Source organism: Homarus americanus, unplaced genomic scaffold (genome assembly GCF_018991925.1).
Source record: "Homarus americanus isolate GMGI-L3 unplaced genomic scaffold, GMGI_Hamer_2.0 scaffold43265, whole genome shotgun sequence".
Taxonomy (NCBI): Eukaryota; Metazoa; Arthropoda; class Malacostraca; order Decapoda; family Nephropidae; genus Homarus; species Homarus americanus.
The window spans coordinates 164,260-179,915 of NW_024713151.1; the positions used below are offsets into that span (position 1 = coordinate 164,260).

At 39.9% G+C, this 15,656-nt stretch overlaps 1 protein-coding gene across 1 annotated transcript in view; it reads right to left on the bottom strand.

Moving 5' to 3' along the window:
- LOC121871452 (nephrin-like) overlaps positions 1–15,656 on the bottom strand; it is a 123,416-nt gene that overhangs the window by 26,065 nt on the left and 81,695 nt on the right. Inside the window, exons 6-7 of the mRNA XM_042373777.1 lie at positions 4,234–4,364; positions 1,698–1,857 (exon numbers count right to left, since the gene is read on the bottom strand). Of these exons, the coding sequence (XP_042229711.1) occupies positions 1,698–1,857; positions 4,234–4,364 (291 nt within the window). The remainder of the gene's footprint in view (positions 1–1,697; positions 1,858–4,233; positions 4,365–15,656) is intronic.

The window sequence follows — 15,656 nt, forward strand, 5'->3', positions numbered from 1 at the left end:
TACACCATCGTTCACCTGCTTACACCATCTACCAGCTGTCTACACCATCGTTCACCTGCTTACACCATCTACCAGCTGTCTACACCATCGTTCACCTGCTTACACCATCTACCAGCTGTCTACACCATCGTTCACCTGCTTACACCATCTACCAGCTGTCTACACCATCGTTCACCTGCTTACACCATCTACCAGCTGTCTACATCTTGCACCAGCTGTCTATTTCCTACACAATCCAGCTGCAGATGACAACTTTATACTGCAACAGCTTCTGGGTTGTGATGTTAAAAGGTAATACTCGACGGAAGTTGATATAATGAACATACGTAAATGAGCTGCAAGAATATTATGTACAGATCTGGCTGATACATGCATAACACTAACACACAAACTCACTCACAGAGATAAACATTTCATACATATTTGTAAGTGTGTGTGTGTGTGTGTGTGTGTGTGTGTGTCCACGTATCACTCTCTACATATTTGGGAACGCCTTGACCCACAGATGGTTCCTAACTGGGTTTCAATTCACAACTTGAGTTTTGTGGTCTTTGGAGACTTTTCTCTCATCTCCAAGAATATGCGGTTAATGGCGTCTCTCCTACAACATCATGGGCGGTTAATGGTGTCTCCTACAACATCATGAGAGGTTAATGGTGTCTCCTACAACATCTTGAGCGGTTAATGGCGTCTCTCCTACAACATCATGAGAGGTTAATGGTGTCTCCTACAACATCATGAGAGGTTAATGGTGTCTCCTACAACATCATGAGAGGTTAATGGTGTCTCCTAGAACACCACTTCACTAATCAAAATCTACTGGATATTCTTTCAAATTTTTTTCTTAATATTTCGGACTACAACGAAGAAAATTCAAATCATGTTTGTAATTTTTCTCAGCTTTATATTTTTAGTCCAAAGGTTTCAGTTAATCAGGTCAACTAAAATATTTTTTGAAATATATACAAAGAGACAGACAGAAATTGGTAGAGATAATGAAATTGAAATTGGGTGCCATGGGCAGTACGGATACAGCGAACCGTAAACTAAGTGGGCTTTTTTTTTTTAATACATAAGGAGGAAATATGACCGCTGGCATTACACTGGATCACGTTTATTTCCTAATGGTATATTTAGACGAGTGTTATAGTTATAAACACACACACACACACACACACACACACATATAAAACAAACCTAACCAAACACACAACACGCAAGGATTCGCCAGCACACACACACACACACACACACACACACACAATAACCGCTGTATTTACACATGTAATTACCAACACACACGAGCAAAAAAGGTGCATACACGCACACACGCCGGAGGAATACACGAACAAAGTCACACACAAATAAAGCACAACCACCAATTATATTAATTTGAAATGTCAACACGATGTGACGCAGACAAAAAAACAACCCTACTCTAGTACCACCTAACCTAACCCCACTGACACATCCCCCTGACGCCCACTGACATCAAACAACCCTACTCTAGTACCACCTAACCTAACCCCACTGACACATCCCCCTGACGCCCACTGACATCACCCCACTGACATCACCCCACTGACACATCCCCCTGACGCCCACTGACACATCCCCCAGACGCCCACTGACCTCACCCCTACTGACACATGATGGTGAAGATGTGGTGATGATGGTGGTAGAGGTACAGTACTTACACTTGATGGTGAGGGTCATGGTGTTGCTGCTGCTGGTGGCGAGGGTGTTAGTGGCGGCGCAGGTGTAGTTGCCCGCCGAGGTTCTCCGCACCATTTGCAACACCAGGTTGTGGCCAGACACCAGCACGCCGCCCCGCAGGTCGTGCACCACCTCCACGCCCTGCCAGGGAGACACAACAACAAGTCAGATGTTGTAGATATCATATAAGTTTACCTAGAGACATACAGGGACATCCTGAGGCATTAAAGACAACTTAAAGATATATAAGAACATTTAAGAAAACTTAGAAGTATTTAAAGTAACTGAAGGTAATCGAAAAGTTCTCTGGTACAGTACTTAAAACAGCCTAAACGAACGAGGGGGGGGGGGAGGATAACCAAAGGGAACTGTGAGAGTTTCAATTACCCAGGGCAAGTGGTGATATGAATCATAGAACCTAAGAGTTCTTTGAAGCACGGGAGGAATATTTAAGGCATCCTGTATCACGTTGTTAAATAGATATATTAAATACGTTCTGGATGAAGACTTCCACACCAGTGTATCCAGATCTTCAGTTGTTCTCTTTGTTGGGGCCACATTCGACAACATTCTTCTCACATGCAACTCCAGTGGGATCGGAACCCGGTCGCAGCGGTGAGAGGCAAGCACGCTAAAACTATTTCGATCTAATTCCTATAAAAAAAAAAAAAAACACAAACCATATCTGGACAAGTCACTTCTTCATTCAGTCCTATTATACTCTAAACAGCAATGAAATGACGAAATTACAAGTTGTTCAGAACTAAGTCGTAAGACAATTAGCAGGAAAAAGAAAATCCTATAGCAGAATCACAACTGAACTCCACAAATTCCTGAAGATGAAGCCAGTCAATTAGCACGTATACATCCTGACACAAAGAACGAGGCAAAACAAATTTTCAGTCTGTTAAGAACTTCTCCAAGGACTTCCGCCAGAAAACGATAACAGTTCTAATACCCTCCAAGCTGCCAAACAGTGAGATCATCGCCACATCCAATCCTTCCAGTGAGGTTCTAGACAGTCTCCCTGGAAAGTAAACCGCCAGAAAATTATCAACAACCATATAACGTCGTATTGTGACGCAACAACCAGTAAGGGTGAAGAGGCAGAAAAAACCCACTCATCACTATTAATTCGTTTAAGTCAATAAACAATAATGTAAACAACGACTCAAATGACTTATAACAATAGTGGTAAGACGGTAGAATCATTACCCATTTAATATATTAACTAGTTCGCCAATACCATAACTTCACCTCAGCCCATCAACCACTGCCTCTCTCTCTGAAATTCCTCAACCTCCAAACTTTTCTCTCCTTCCTTAACTAATCTTCCTTCAACTCTTATTTGTGAAAGAAAAAAAAAACTGCTATACCGCCAACATTCCACCAGATGACAGGGCGTTAAATTGAACTCACGGGCGCCAAGAGAATCTCAGAGTGTCTTGGGTGAATTCTGGGTCACCCTAAGATGAACCAGAGTAAATAGGGGAGCTCTTTGGCATCACGAGAGAGCCCTAGACACTGCAAGGAGCTCCCAGGAACATAATAGCATCGTTGAGGGGCAGTTAAGGGATCCGACACATTCTTACGAGTTAACCGGATGATGATGATGATGATGATGACAAATGATATGGAGAAAAAAGTGATGATATGGCTGATGATAATGAAAAAGAAGGCTGTGACGCTCCAGACGAAGTGAAAGTGGATAAATATAGACGAAGAAGAGGAAATACATGAATAAGAAGAAGAAAGAAGAAATTAAAGGAAGAAAAAGAAGCAAATGGATGAAAAGGAAACGAAAGAAAAAGTAAAATAGAGAACAGAAAGAGGAGAACGGTAACGGTTTGGAGGGAAAGAAGAGAGTGGAAAGGTCTGATGAAAGCGTGTAGAGCAAAGGTAACAAATGGGAACAGAGGAAGGAACGAGAGAAGAGGGGCAGGCGTGGAGTGGGCGAGGCAAGGGAAATTGGACAATGCTGAGACACAAGCAAATAAGGCGAAAGAAAGTGAGAAAGACATAAAAGAGCGAGATAAAAGAGACACAGAGGGCGAGGTGATGAGGAAAGAATTCAGAAAAAAGTGAATAAAAAAAATGGAAACACAGGCAGCGGAGAGAAATAACCGAGGGAGATTCAGAGCATAATAAATAGGGAAGATAAAAGACAAGTACAGGCAGCAAGGAGAGTAAAACATACTACACGAGAGAGAGAGAGAGAGAGAGAGAGAGAGAGAAATGGAGGTGATGATGTGACAGGAGTATAGCTGGAGGCGGTGTGTGTGTGTGTGTGTGTGTGTGTGTGTGTGTGTGTGTGTGTGTGTGTCTAACAAAACCTCAGGTGGCGTCAAACAGAGATAAAAACACTCAGGTCAACGTATGATAGCAAGAGTTACTTCGTGGTGTTTTCTAGTTTAAATTGTTGTTTTTCATATGGACAAGCTGCCTTAATTTGTGTCGGTGTTCTACTACTACTACCGAGAGGAGAGGTATTCTAAGGTGTACTCAGGTATTACTCACGTCCTTGTACCATCTGGTGGTGGTGGGTGGGGGATTGCTGGCCACCTTACACTCGAAGAACACATCCTCGCCCTCCGTCACGGGTCGAGTCTCCAGGTTGTAGCCGAGTCTGAGCGTCACCCGGGGGGCAACTGTGGGCACGGGCGGTGGTTAGTCAGGTGCACGGGGCATTGGGGCATTACGAAATGGAAAATGGGCTCTCACCTTAATACAGTATGCCTAACTCTAAATCATATCACTGAGGGCCCCAGTCTAAGAACATCTGGGATGGGATGAGAGGAGGGCAAGGCAGGGTAGAGAGGAGGGATGGAGGGAAAGAAGGGGAGGGGAGGGGAGGGTAGTGGAGGGCAGGGTAGGAGAGAGATGGGGAAGAGGTGGGAGATAGGGAGGAGCGAGAACGAATCGGGAGGGGAGAGGGGCGATGGGAAGGGGAGGGATAGGGTGTGCTGTGTATGGAGCATCCCCCTCCCCTCCACAACGCCTGCAGCATTATGCACCTCACAGGTAAACTGTTACCTAAGGTAAAGTGAGTCGGCTGTACGAGAACTCGCAACCTAATCAACCATTCTTATATAAATCTTGACTTTAACAATTTTATTTAATACTGTCAGTCTTAGGCCTCAGCAATGCTGGAGTGTTGCACCACACGGTATACTTTGCTCTACATGTTACACACTGTAAACACAAACGCGGCTGGAATGTTTTTCCTTATTTGTGTGAAGGACGTTCAAGTCATACATTGACATCTATTTACAGTTATCATAAAAAAGGCATAACCAAACCAGACGTTCCAGTGCACACATGACTTTGTATGGATTTACAACTCCTCTGGTGTTGAGGAACCCCTCAACCTGCTTGTAGTTACCCATAATTTATCTTTTTCTTTTTGCAGGAACAGGGATTCAAAGAGTTGCCACCCAAAATGATCCCGGTATGGACTTATGAGGTGACTACGTGTCATCAGCTGTTTTTTATGAGTCAATTACCAGTGTGATTCACAGTTGTACAACCAGAGATGAAACTAAAACTTACCATGACTTACATCACTACCCAATAGCTCACACTGCCCTACCCTTCGTATGAGTCACTGATGAAGCCCGTAAAGGCTAGTTAATGTAGGAAGTTGTCACCTAACTTTCTTAAAGAAGATCTTGGTTGACCTAATTTTTTCAAGGTATTTATTATGTCTTATAAGGATTTTATGCACATAGAAGCTGGTGAATGTAACATATTGCCTTAAAGTAGAGACATAATTATATATAAAATATAACATTAATCTCTAAAATTAAATCACACAAACGTTATTTTTAGAGACGTGTTCAGGTGTTGTCATATGATCAGGCAGATAAAAGTAATAAGGTAGAACCAACACTGGGGATAAAACAAAACTTGACACTTGTTTCACTAAAGAGGTCATAGTAACCTTGTTATCAGAGGAGAGATTAAGTAACATTAGATGGTGAACCTCACGAAATCCGGTAAGTATTGGAGGTTATGACAAGGACTCACCCCCCCCCCTAAAAAACCCAAACGACCTAATTTGCATATGAATTACTCATTGTTAAATTATCATGCACATTAAATTCACTGTGGTGATCACTTCTATAATTTTTGATGGCAAAAACACCAGTATTATTGTAGAACAAAAGTTGGACAAGAAACCTAAGGTGATCTGCATTATCACAAAAATAGGCAACAGTTATGACTTACGGAAGCCACCGCCTCAGTGATGCTCTCATACTGCAGAACAATGTACAGCTTCCTGACCACTGAGATCGCCTGATCTTACCCCGTTCGATTCTTTCTTTGGGGTTATGTGAAGTCCAAACTGTACTCCACAAAGGTGCAGGACACTGTTCAGCTGAAAGAGCGCCTCCGTAACCCCCGAGATGTTAATATATGTGGGGCGGTAATCGAGTACCGTTGTGACTTAGTCTCTGCTACGAACGGTGCCCGAGTGATGTCCCCTTACACCAAAGAAACTCAAGCATACCGACTATGACCTGTGTGAATATTTCTGTTTACATTTCTCAATAAAAACTTATAAAGTTTCAAATGTATTTAATTTTAATATGGACGGCCTGTGTAATATACTATATATATAAATATATATCCGGTGATGTGTATGTGCGTGGCTGCATGATGTAGTCTATTGTGCTTGTGTGGTGGTCCTCATGAATGCATCCGTTTAATATATGCATATGTATGCGTATATGAATGCGTGAATACATGTAAGTAGTTGAGGCTGAAAAACACAAACTGCCCCCGCTACTGTGAGCCTGCAGCGAGGGTCTGTGGGGGTCCAGGTTTATATAGACATCTGGCAGATTGGACGAGCGTGGCTGCCCTCCTCACCGACCTTGTCTCACTGCACCGCTCAGCTGACTCCCTTGTCAACCTACATCTTTATGGAGGCACCACTATTTTTTCCCTCTGCTAGCGGGATATCCTTTGTGCTAGCTGGGTTAAAGCTTCTTTTTTTTTATACGTGTTGGCTTAGGTTATTCCGTGTCTTTTTTTTATTCTGTATGTGGTTGACTTGTTGTTCTGTACCTGGTGAGTTACAGTAGCTTTCTTTTATGTTGTTAAGTTACAAATCTTTTAGATACACGAGGAGCTCTTTTATTTTGTGTGGTGAGTTACTACGGTACTTATTGCGTGGTTAGTTTTTTTTACTGTATGTGTGCATTACAGTTCCGTACGTGAGGAAGAACCTTTGTTTACATTATTAGTTCCGTACGTGGGGAAGAACCTTTGTTTAAATTATTAGTTCCGTACGTGAGGAAGAACCTTTGTTTACATTATTAGTTCCGTACGTGGGGAAGAACCTTTGTTTACATTATTAGTTCCGTACGTGGGGAGGAACCTTTGTTTACATTATTAGTTCCGTACGTGGGGAGGAACCTTTGTTTACATTATTAGTTCCGTAAGTGGGGAAGAACCTTTGTTTACATTATTAGTTCCGTACGTGGGGAGGAACCTTTGTTTACATTATTAGTTCCGTATGTGAGGAAGAACCTTTGTTTACATTATTAGTTCCGTACGTGGGGAGGAACCTTTGTTTATGTTGTTTATTCTATACGTAGAGAGGAGTTAACTTTTTGTACGTGGGTTATTTATCTTTACGGGCTATTTCCATACACAGTAGGCTTTGTTTACACACCATGATGACTGATGATGGTTTCCAGGTCACTAACAATCTGTGGCTCTTTCACGATTTCTTTCTTCTCTTCCTCTTAGTTATATAGTCACCAAAGGCTATACCATATACAATACTATCTCCTTCTCTCTACCTGTCTCTCTATCTCTCTTGCTCTCTCATTTACTTTCGTATCCCTCAGCAAACACATGGAGGTTTGGCGTCAGATTATATTATATCCACATTGCATAACTGTATCTCTCTCTCTCTCTCTCTCTCTCTCTCTCTCTCTCTCTCATACCTTAATATAAGTGTATGCAACTTAATATGAACGTGCAACATAAACACAAGCATTTATCGTGAATACATGGTGATGACACACTGTGAATATCGAGGGAAAGGGAAAAGAACCAGAAGTTTGGTTCTTTACACGTCTTAACCATTCCCACTCTCAGTTCCTAGGTTTTTATTGGTTCTAACGTCTAACCAGTGTTACTATTGGTTCTAACTCCTCTATTGAGTGTTACTATTATTCCTATTATTTCTGCCGTCTATCCAACTTTACTATTTTGCTACTGGTTCTAACGCCTATCCACTTTTGTTATTGTTTATGAATTGCTTGATAAACTCTTGTCACTGAGGGTCTGAGGATAACTGAGTCTAACTACACATGAATTAGTTTAAATTGGACCAAGTTCTGTATTGCAATATTTTTAGTCTTTGTTGATAGAAACAATACATATATCTTAATCCCTTCAGACAGGAGGGCGGGAATTTCAGCTTTTACATGAAAGGACACGAGTTGCTGACACAGAGTGGCACACTGCAACACTCGAACTGGAAAGATTTAAGAGTCAACCTATTGCGTCAGTCATGCGGGTCTGACGTCAGGTATAACACACAGGTTGTAAGCCGGGCCGCACTGTCTGCCACGTGCACCTGGCATCATTTAAGACGTCCTTTACCATCATAAGAGACATAATTATGCCTATATATTATATATTTCATAATCAGTGAAGCAGCAGTGAACACCACCAAATAATATGAATGTTTTCGCACTTTCAAGCATATTCCAACGATAATGGAGGGTGTTCAAATTTAGTAATAAAATACTATTTCTAATAATAATAACACTACTACCACCACTACATACTATTAATAACACTAATGATAATACTAATAATGATAAAAATAAAATCGTGGTTTCCTACACATCGCGGTAAAACTCAGTGATCTACATTGGTCGTCTTCCTTATTCGGCAGCTACAGTGAGGCAGATCCAGGGTTACGTGCTTCAGCTAGAGAAAATAACAATATGACGTAAGAGGCTTTGGAAACCGTCGTTCATTATTATGGAGGAGGAATAAATAAGACGTTCACTATATAAACACAAGGCTAACGACCTAACAGACGTATCATCACTGGCTCAATATTTTACCCGTACAAAAAAAGAGTCGTTTTGTAGAACTTCTTATACTCAATAAGTATAAAGGCCTAATACAAATAAATCACTCTAGGTGCGGGTGATCCATGTATGCATTATGCTAAATAACCACATAGGGAACAAGAAAACATGAAGTTCCCAAGCGCTTTCGTGTTATTCCGTTTCTAGTAATGCAAAACTTTCGTAAATCTAATAATTGTTTGTAAAATTTCTTCAGACATGTAAATAAATTAAATTTTTTATTCTAACATAGGCTTCTCTATATTCTCTGAGGTATAACGTGTTTCTACTGTACATCTTCTAGGTGTCATATTTTCTTCCTACCAGAAATAAAGCTTTGGTACAACTGTTACTTAACCGTTAGGCGTTTCACTCAAACTAATAAAGTTATTATCAGGAAAACCGGGCGTCAAGTTCACGAATGCCGTCAAAAATATTTAAGTTTGCTAAGTGTATCAGAGACAGCCACAGCAGCAACGCTCATCACTGTACTCACACCACCAATCTATAGTGTCTAGTCGACCACCGCCACCAGTACCTGCAGGTCAGCCCACACAAAACTTAAACAAATCGTGACAGGCGACTTTTAAAAATATTATTGTGGTATGTTTTATTGTTGTCCCGTGTGAAGGTATATACTGTACACCCAGATAGTTGACAAGGACAGATGTACCCCCTCGGGCCTGCATAACCTGGACCTTGCATGCCCTGGACATTGTGTGCTCTGGACCCTGCATGCCCTGGACCCAGCATACATTAGGCCCCGCGTGTCCTGGACCCTGTATGCCCTGGACCTTGTGTGTCCTGTGGCCCGCGTGTCCTGGACCATACATGGGCGGCACAAAATTGTTACGTATAGCGAGAGTAATGCAATTATTATGTACGTGGTTTATGGTTGTGTTTGTTTGTTGGTTGGTGAGTTTTTATGTCCCATTTGTTTTTCCCGAATGAATTTTCGCACGCGTACTGCTGTCCCATATTCTCCCTGACTCATACGTTAAAAGTTTCCCACAAAACTAGTTCCAAAGAAAATGTCTTTAGTTAAGGCTGTCTGTAGTATTACTGCCATTAATGTGTTCCTTTTGAGGCGGTGCAACATTCTCTCATATCTCCTGTTTGAAAAATATTAACATTCTAACTTTTGATAATTCATTTACCGATATAAAAGTGTCACCATTTTATCCTTTCACATTTAACTTTTCAGTAATAACGAGTTCATTAGGGACGATACTGTACACTACATGTATTATACACATGAAGGTTGAATGATTAGTACTGCACTCGACCATGTTCACTACCCCAACTGTAACATAAGATTACGAATTTATAGCTGGGTGAATTAAGGGTAAACACTCACAAAACACACACAGTGGTGGCACAGCGGTAAAGGGCGTCTCTCTCGCCAATTGTTATTATCCACTCTGGATCTGTATTCTTCTGGCTAAATAAACTGTATCAATATCAATGCCATCGTCCTGAGTTCGATCTCCTATAACAAACATGACAGGTTGCAATCGGGTAATCCGGTTCCTTCCTGTATAACCCCAAATATAGTTGATAACAAAGAACAAACCAATCACCTGAACGGCTTCTACTTTAAGCTGATGCCGATTTAATTTATAAATAAATCTGCTTACAAACACACGTACGCACACACAATTTGCATATATATACACGCACATACACATTCAATTACATCCACTTCATATAAAATGACGCACATATTTTACAGACGTGCATGAACAAATACTCATACAGTACATCACATGTAAACACAACTTCACATATATTTTGTATAAACACTTACACAAATCCCATACACACACACACACATATTCTCAAATATTAAGATAATGAACAACAAACACACATCGAAATGATTCACTTTAACTATATAAATCACCAAACTAATAACCACAAATGACATAAGAAATACACACGTGAGACTCTTCCTCTACCTACACTAAATAACCTCAGTGAACATTAGATAAAAATTACGTGGAGTCTCCTGTAAGTGAACGTATATGAACCTTTGAGAATCCAGACCCAGAACCTTAATATATCAACGTAATACCTCATATATAACCCAGCACCTGTCCGATATACTCCTGGGGTACGCAGGGTGGGTTATACTTCATGTTTAGCTTGCAAGAGGAAACATACTGTGAGCTGATAACCAAACCTGTACAAGTAAATTCAGGAATTGTACGAGTCGCATTTCTTTCCAATTTCCAAGTTACTGTTAAAGTCTATATATTCTTTACTACCTTATTATTATTATTATTAGTAGTAGTAGTAGTAGAAATAAAAAGAGTAGTAACAGTAGTAGTAGTAATTAATAATCATTATAATATGTCATACTCCTCATTCCTCCCTGCTGTTGGCACCAAGGAGAGAATTCTTCCTTTATCTCTACTTTCATCAGCTTCTCTTAGACGCTTATTTTTAACATACTAATTGCTTACACAGTATTTTTTTCATATTACGTATCATTTCTATTTTGCATAGTAGTATTTTGAATTATTTGTTCTTTTTAATATATTGAAGTTTGTTTAATTATTCCCATTTTTATTCATATATTTATTTATTCATGTTAGTTTACGGTACACCACCACCACTTGAAGCGAGTTGAATTAATTGTTTGGGCAATTATCCAGGTGTGTGACGTCACGGTTGATTTATTTATTTTTTTAACCATGACTTGTTTTTGTTTTCCCCTAAACGTTATATAATATTTGTTATATTCATTGTGACATATATCATATATTGGTCTTAAACACCAAAGAAACCAACAATTACCTAACATAACATAACCTAACTCATCTTCAAATCTATTTTCGTTAGGTTAGGTTAGCTTAGGTTAGGCTTGGCTTGGTTAGGTTAGGTTAATATTGTCATTTTTGAAAGAAGCGGTAATAATCCAAGCCGCCATTTATTTGTCTATATTTATATAGATTTATCCACCAAAGTAATTCGATTCCATTATTCGTTTATGCCTTTATTTCACACATCCCAGCACCACTCACCACCCGTAGGCGTTAACTCCTGCTGTCAAAATTGGGAACTTGATCAAAGTCCACCATACTTTGACTGAAAAACGACATTATTTAATTTTTCCCGTGACTTGTGCTGCCACCTCTGTGATATATTGTCTAGCCAAGAGGAAGACGAAGGAGGAAAAATGAGTAGAAAAAGGAGGAAAAAAGTAGGGGGGATAGGAGGAAGAAGGAAGGAAGAGGAGGAAGAAGCAGGGAGAGGAAGAATAAAAAAAGAAGAGAAAGAAACAGGGGGAAGAAAAGAAGAGAAATTATTAAGAGGAAGATTCTCATTAACCAAAAAAAAAAAAGTAAAAATGGCCTGGAAGTTTGGTATCAATCCGCCTTGTTTATTATTATTATTATTATTATTATTATTATTATTATTATTATTATTATTATTATTATTATTATTATTATTATTATTATTATTATTATTATTATTATTATTATTATTATTATTATTATTATTATTATTATTATTATTATTATTATTATTATTATTATTATACAATACTTTTTGCAATGTTACACAACGAATAGCATTTGTTTATATATGAAATCATACTGGAAGCATTATTGGGTTTTTCTTCATACTACTACTACTACTACTACTACTGCTATTACTACTGCTACTACTACTACTACTGCTATTACTACTGCTACTACCACTACTACTACTACTGCTATTACTACTGCTACTGTCTTAGAAATAAAAAAAGAACATGACTATAACTAATTAGTAGGCGGGAGTGAGACTAAGTGTAGCCTACAGTATACCTTACACACGAGACTCTTGTGAACCTTGATGGAGCACACACACACACACACACACACACACACACACACTTAAGGGCCCCACAGCTCACCATGGGCCTGGGCCCCTGCTGAAGCTAACATGATGCTGGTGGGAGGGGTTGAGGAGGGTACTAGGGAGGGTAAGGGAGGTAAGGAGGGGGTAAGGGAGGGCAGGAGGGCAAGGACTCGGTAAGTGTCGTGCTTCCCTCAGTAATTAATTTCACCTCCTGCTCCACCTGCTGGAGGATGAGAGAGAGAGAGAGAGAGAGAGAGAGAGAGAGAGAGAGAGAGAGAGAGAGAGAGAGAGAGAGAGAGAGAGAGAGAGAGAGAGGCGCGGTTCCCTCTCCCATACTACCTCTCATCCCACTCATCATGTGTGTCGCGTACCGTCACTAATACCCTCTCATCAGGTCTCGGTAATGCCTCTCCTCTCACCTCTCCCCTCACCTCTCCTCTCACCTCCTCACAACACAACGCGAAAACCCCAACCTAATCCCTCCTCCCTCCCTACCTCTTGTAGATATTACACCACGCCGATGCCTCTATCACTTACCTTCATCCCCCCAGCCCTCACCTTCATTCCCCAGCCCTCACCTTCATCCCTAGCCCTTACCTTCATCCCCAGCCCTTACCTTCATCCCCCAGCCCTTACCTTTATCCCCTAGCCCTTACCTTCATCCCCCCAGCCCTCACCTTCATTCCCCAGCCCTCACCTTCCCTGATTCATTCTTCATCAACGTATATATATCATCATCATCAAGTTTCTCATTTAACAAAAAAATCCAAATCGTTAATATTTTTATGTAAATTAAAATGTAAACATTCTCCCATAATAATAATAATAATAATAATAATAATAATAATAATAATAATAATAATAAAAATAATAATAATAATAAATATTCTCATATGTTAGATATATTTATATGGTGTTAATATTCTTCATTATTTAATTCTTATTTAATCTGTTAATTGTTTTTTTCGAAACGTTAATTTTTTCTAAATATTTTCCCGTGATGTTAAAATCTTCTCTAGTTAAACACTATCATAATGTTAATTTAGTACCAACCCAAAATATTAAAATCGTCTCTTCCTAAATATTTTCCTATGGTGTACACACTTCACATAATGTTAATATTCTCTCTTGCTAAATATTTCCCCATAATACAAATACTTTCTCTCGCTACGCACTTAATACTAATATATTTTCTTGGTAAAAAACTAATCCAAAATTTTAATATATTTTCTTACTAAATATTTTCATATATTCCATTATTTTGTCTCACTAAATATCCTTCAAAAATAATACTTCTCACTAAATACTTTTTCATCGTGTTAAATAAGTTTCACATTTATATTTACCAGTTTATTTTATTCTTAGTCCGTTATTACGTAAGGTTGTTGAGTGTAGTGTGAGAGCGGCAGCTGTAGCCTGTTCGTTACACACTCACAGATGCTTCCGTTTTAATGGAACTTCATTACCTGTGCTGGGGGTGGTAAGTTTCTCATTATCTGGCTCACCTGGGGGAGAGAAAGGGGGTGGGGCAGGCAGGTGTCATTTCTCTCTCACTAGTGGTTCTAATTACTTTTTTTCCATAAGCAGAGGAAGTAGGGGAGACATTTGTTTTCATTACCTGTTTCACTGGGGGAAGGAATAGGGACCAGGGAAGGGGGCAGGAGAAGGGGGCAAGGGAGAAGGGAGGAGAGGGGGCAGGGAGAAGGGGGGCAGGGGGGGGCAGGGAGAAGGGGCGGGGAGAAGGGAGCAGGGAAAAGGAGCAGGGAGAAGGGGCAGGAGAAGGGGGCGGGGAGAAGGGAGCAGGGAGAAGGGGTTGTTGTGACTCTCTCATCAGCACTCCCCGTCACCTGATATTCCTTACAAAACAAGTACCGGAGTCTGTCATAACAGCAGGGGAAGCCACCAGCTTGTAGTGCTCATAAAATAATGTACTGGAGGTAAAAGAAAAAGGACAGAAGAGGAAATATGTATCCAGCAAGCATTAGGGATATATTAGGCTAGTGAGACAGTAAATTAAATACTGGAAATCACGGCCAGAACAACATAAAATAATCTGGTATCTGATCAACTGGTTTGCCGGGTGTTGGTAAAAACAGTCATGTGAACGCCCGGTTAACGCCAACACAATTTACCCTCCCCTCCCTACATGCTGTTGTGGAATGTACACCACCCTAGCGACTCCTTCCCCTCATACCTCAACACCATCATTTCGCCTCATTCCTCTCACCTAAATTTCTAGATCAACTCTCATTAATTTACAACACATCATTATTCTAGTCTTACAACACCGCCCTAATTTACAAGTTCATCTTAATTTACTCTTATTATCTGTATTTACCAGCTAAACTTAATTCATGTTTTTTATTTAGGGTCTTTATTTCGCCAGGTAATCTTACTTTACTCACCAGCTTCTCAGTAAGAGTGTAATTACTTGTTTAATATCCAGTAATTAGTGTTAGGTGAGGTAAGAACACCTGGTTTATGACACACACACACACACACTAGTAGACCGTCCGTCACTGCGTCAGTTATTCCATACTGAACACACACACACACACACACACACACACACACACACACACACACACACACACACACACACACACACACACACACACACATCTTCATCACATTTTCTTATCACTGTTTAGTAATTTCTGTAATAAATAATTATAACAAAATTTAGAGTTTACGACGGCCATTTTGTACACATAACCGAATTATTAAAATTGTTTATTTATGGTAATTTTTTTTCTGCATATACTGTATGGGTAATAACGAGGGTCAGTCTTACACTTACACCACTGAGAGGTATTCCTTTACCTGTGTTAACAATGACGACGCCCGCCATAAACTTTGTCGATAAAAAAAAGTTACATAAAAACACTAATTACTGAAAATTAATTTCTTTCCTTTTCATTATTTTTAATATTTAATTAAACTTACAGAGATAAGTAAAGGTGCGTTCAATACTACACGATCCTCATGCTG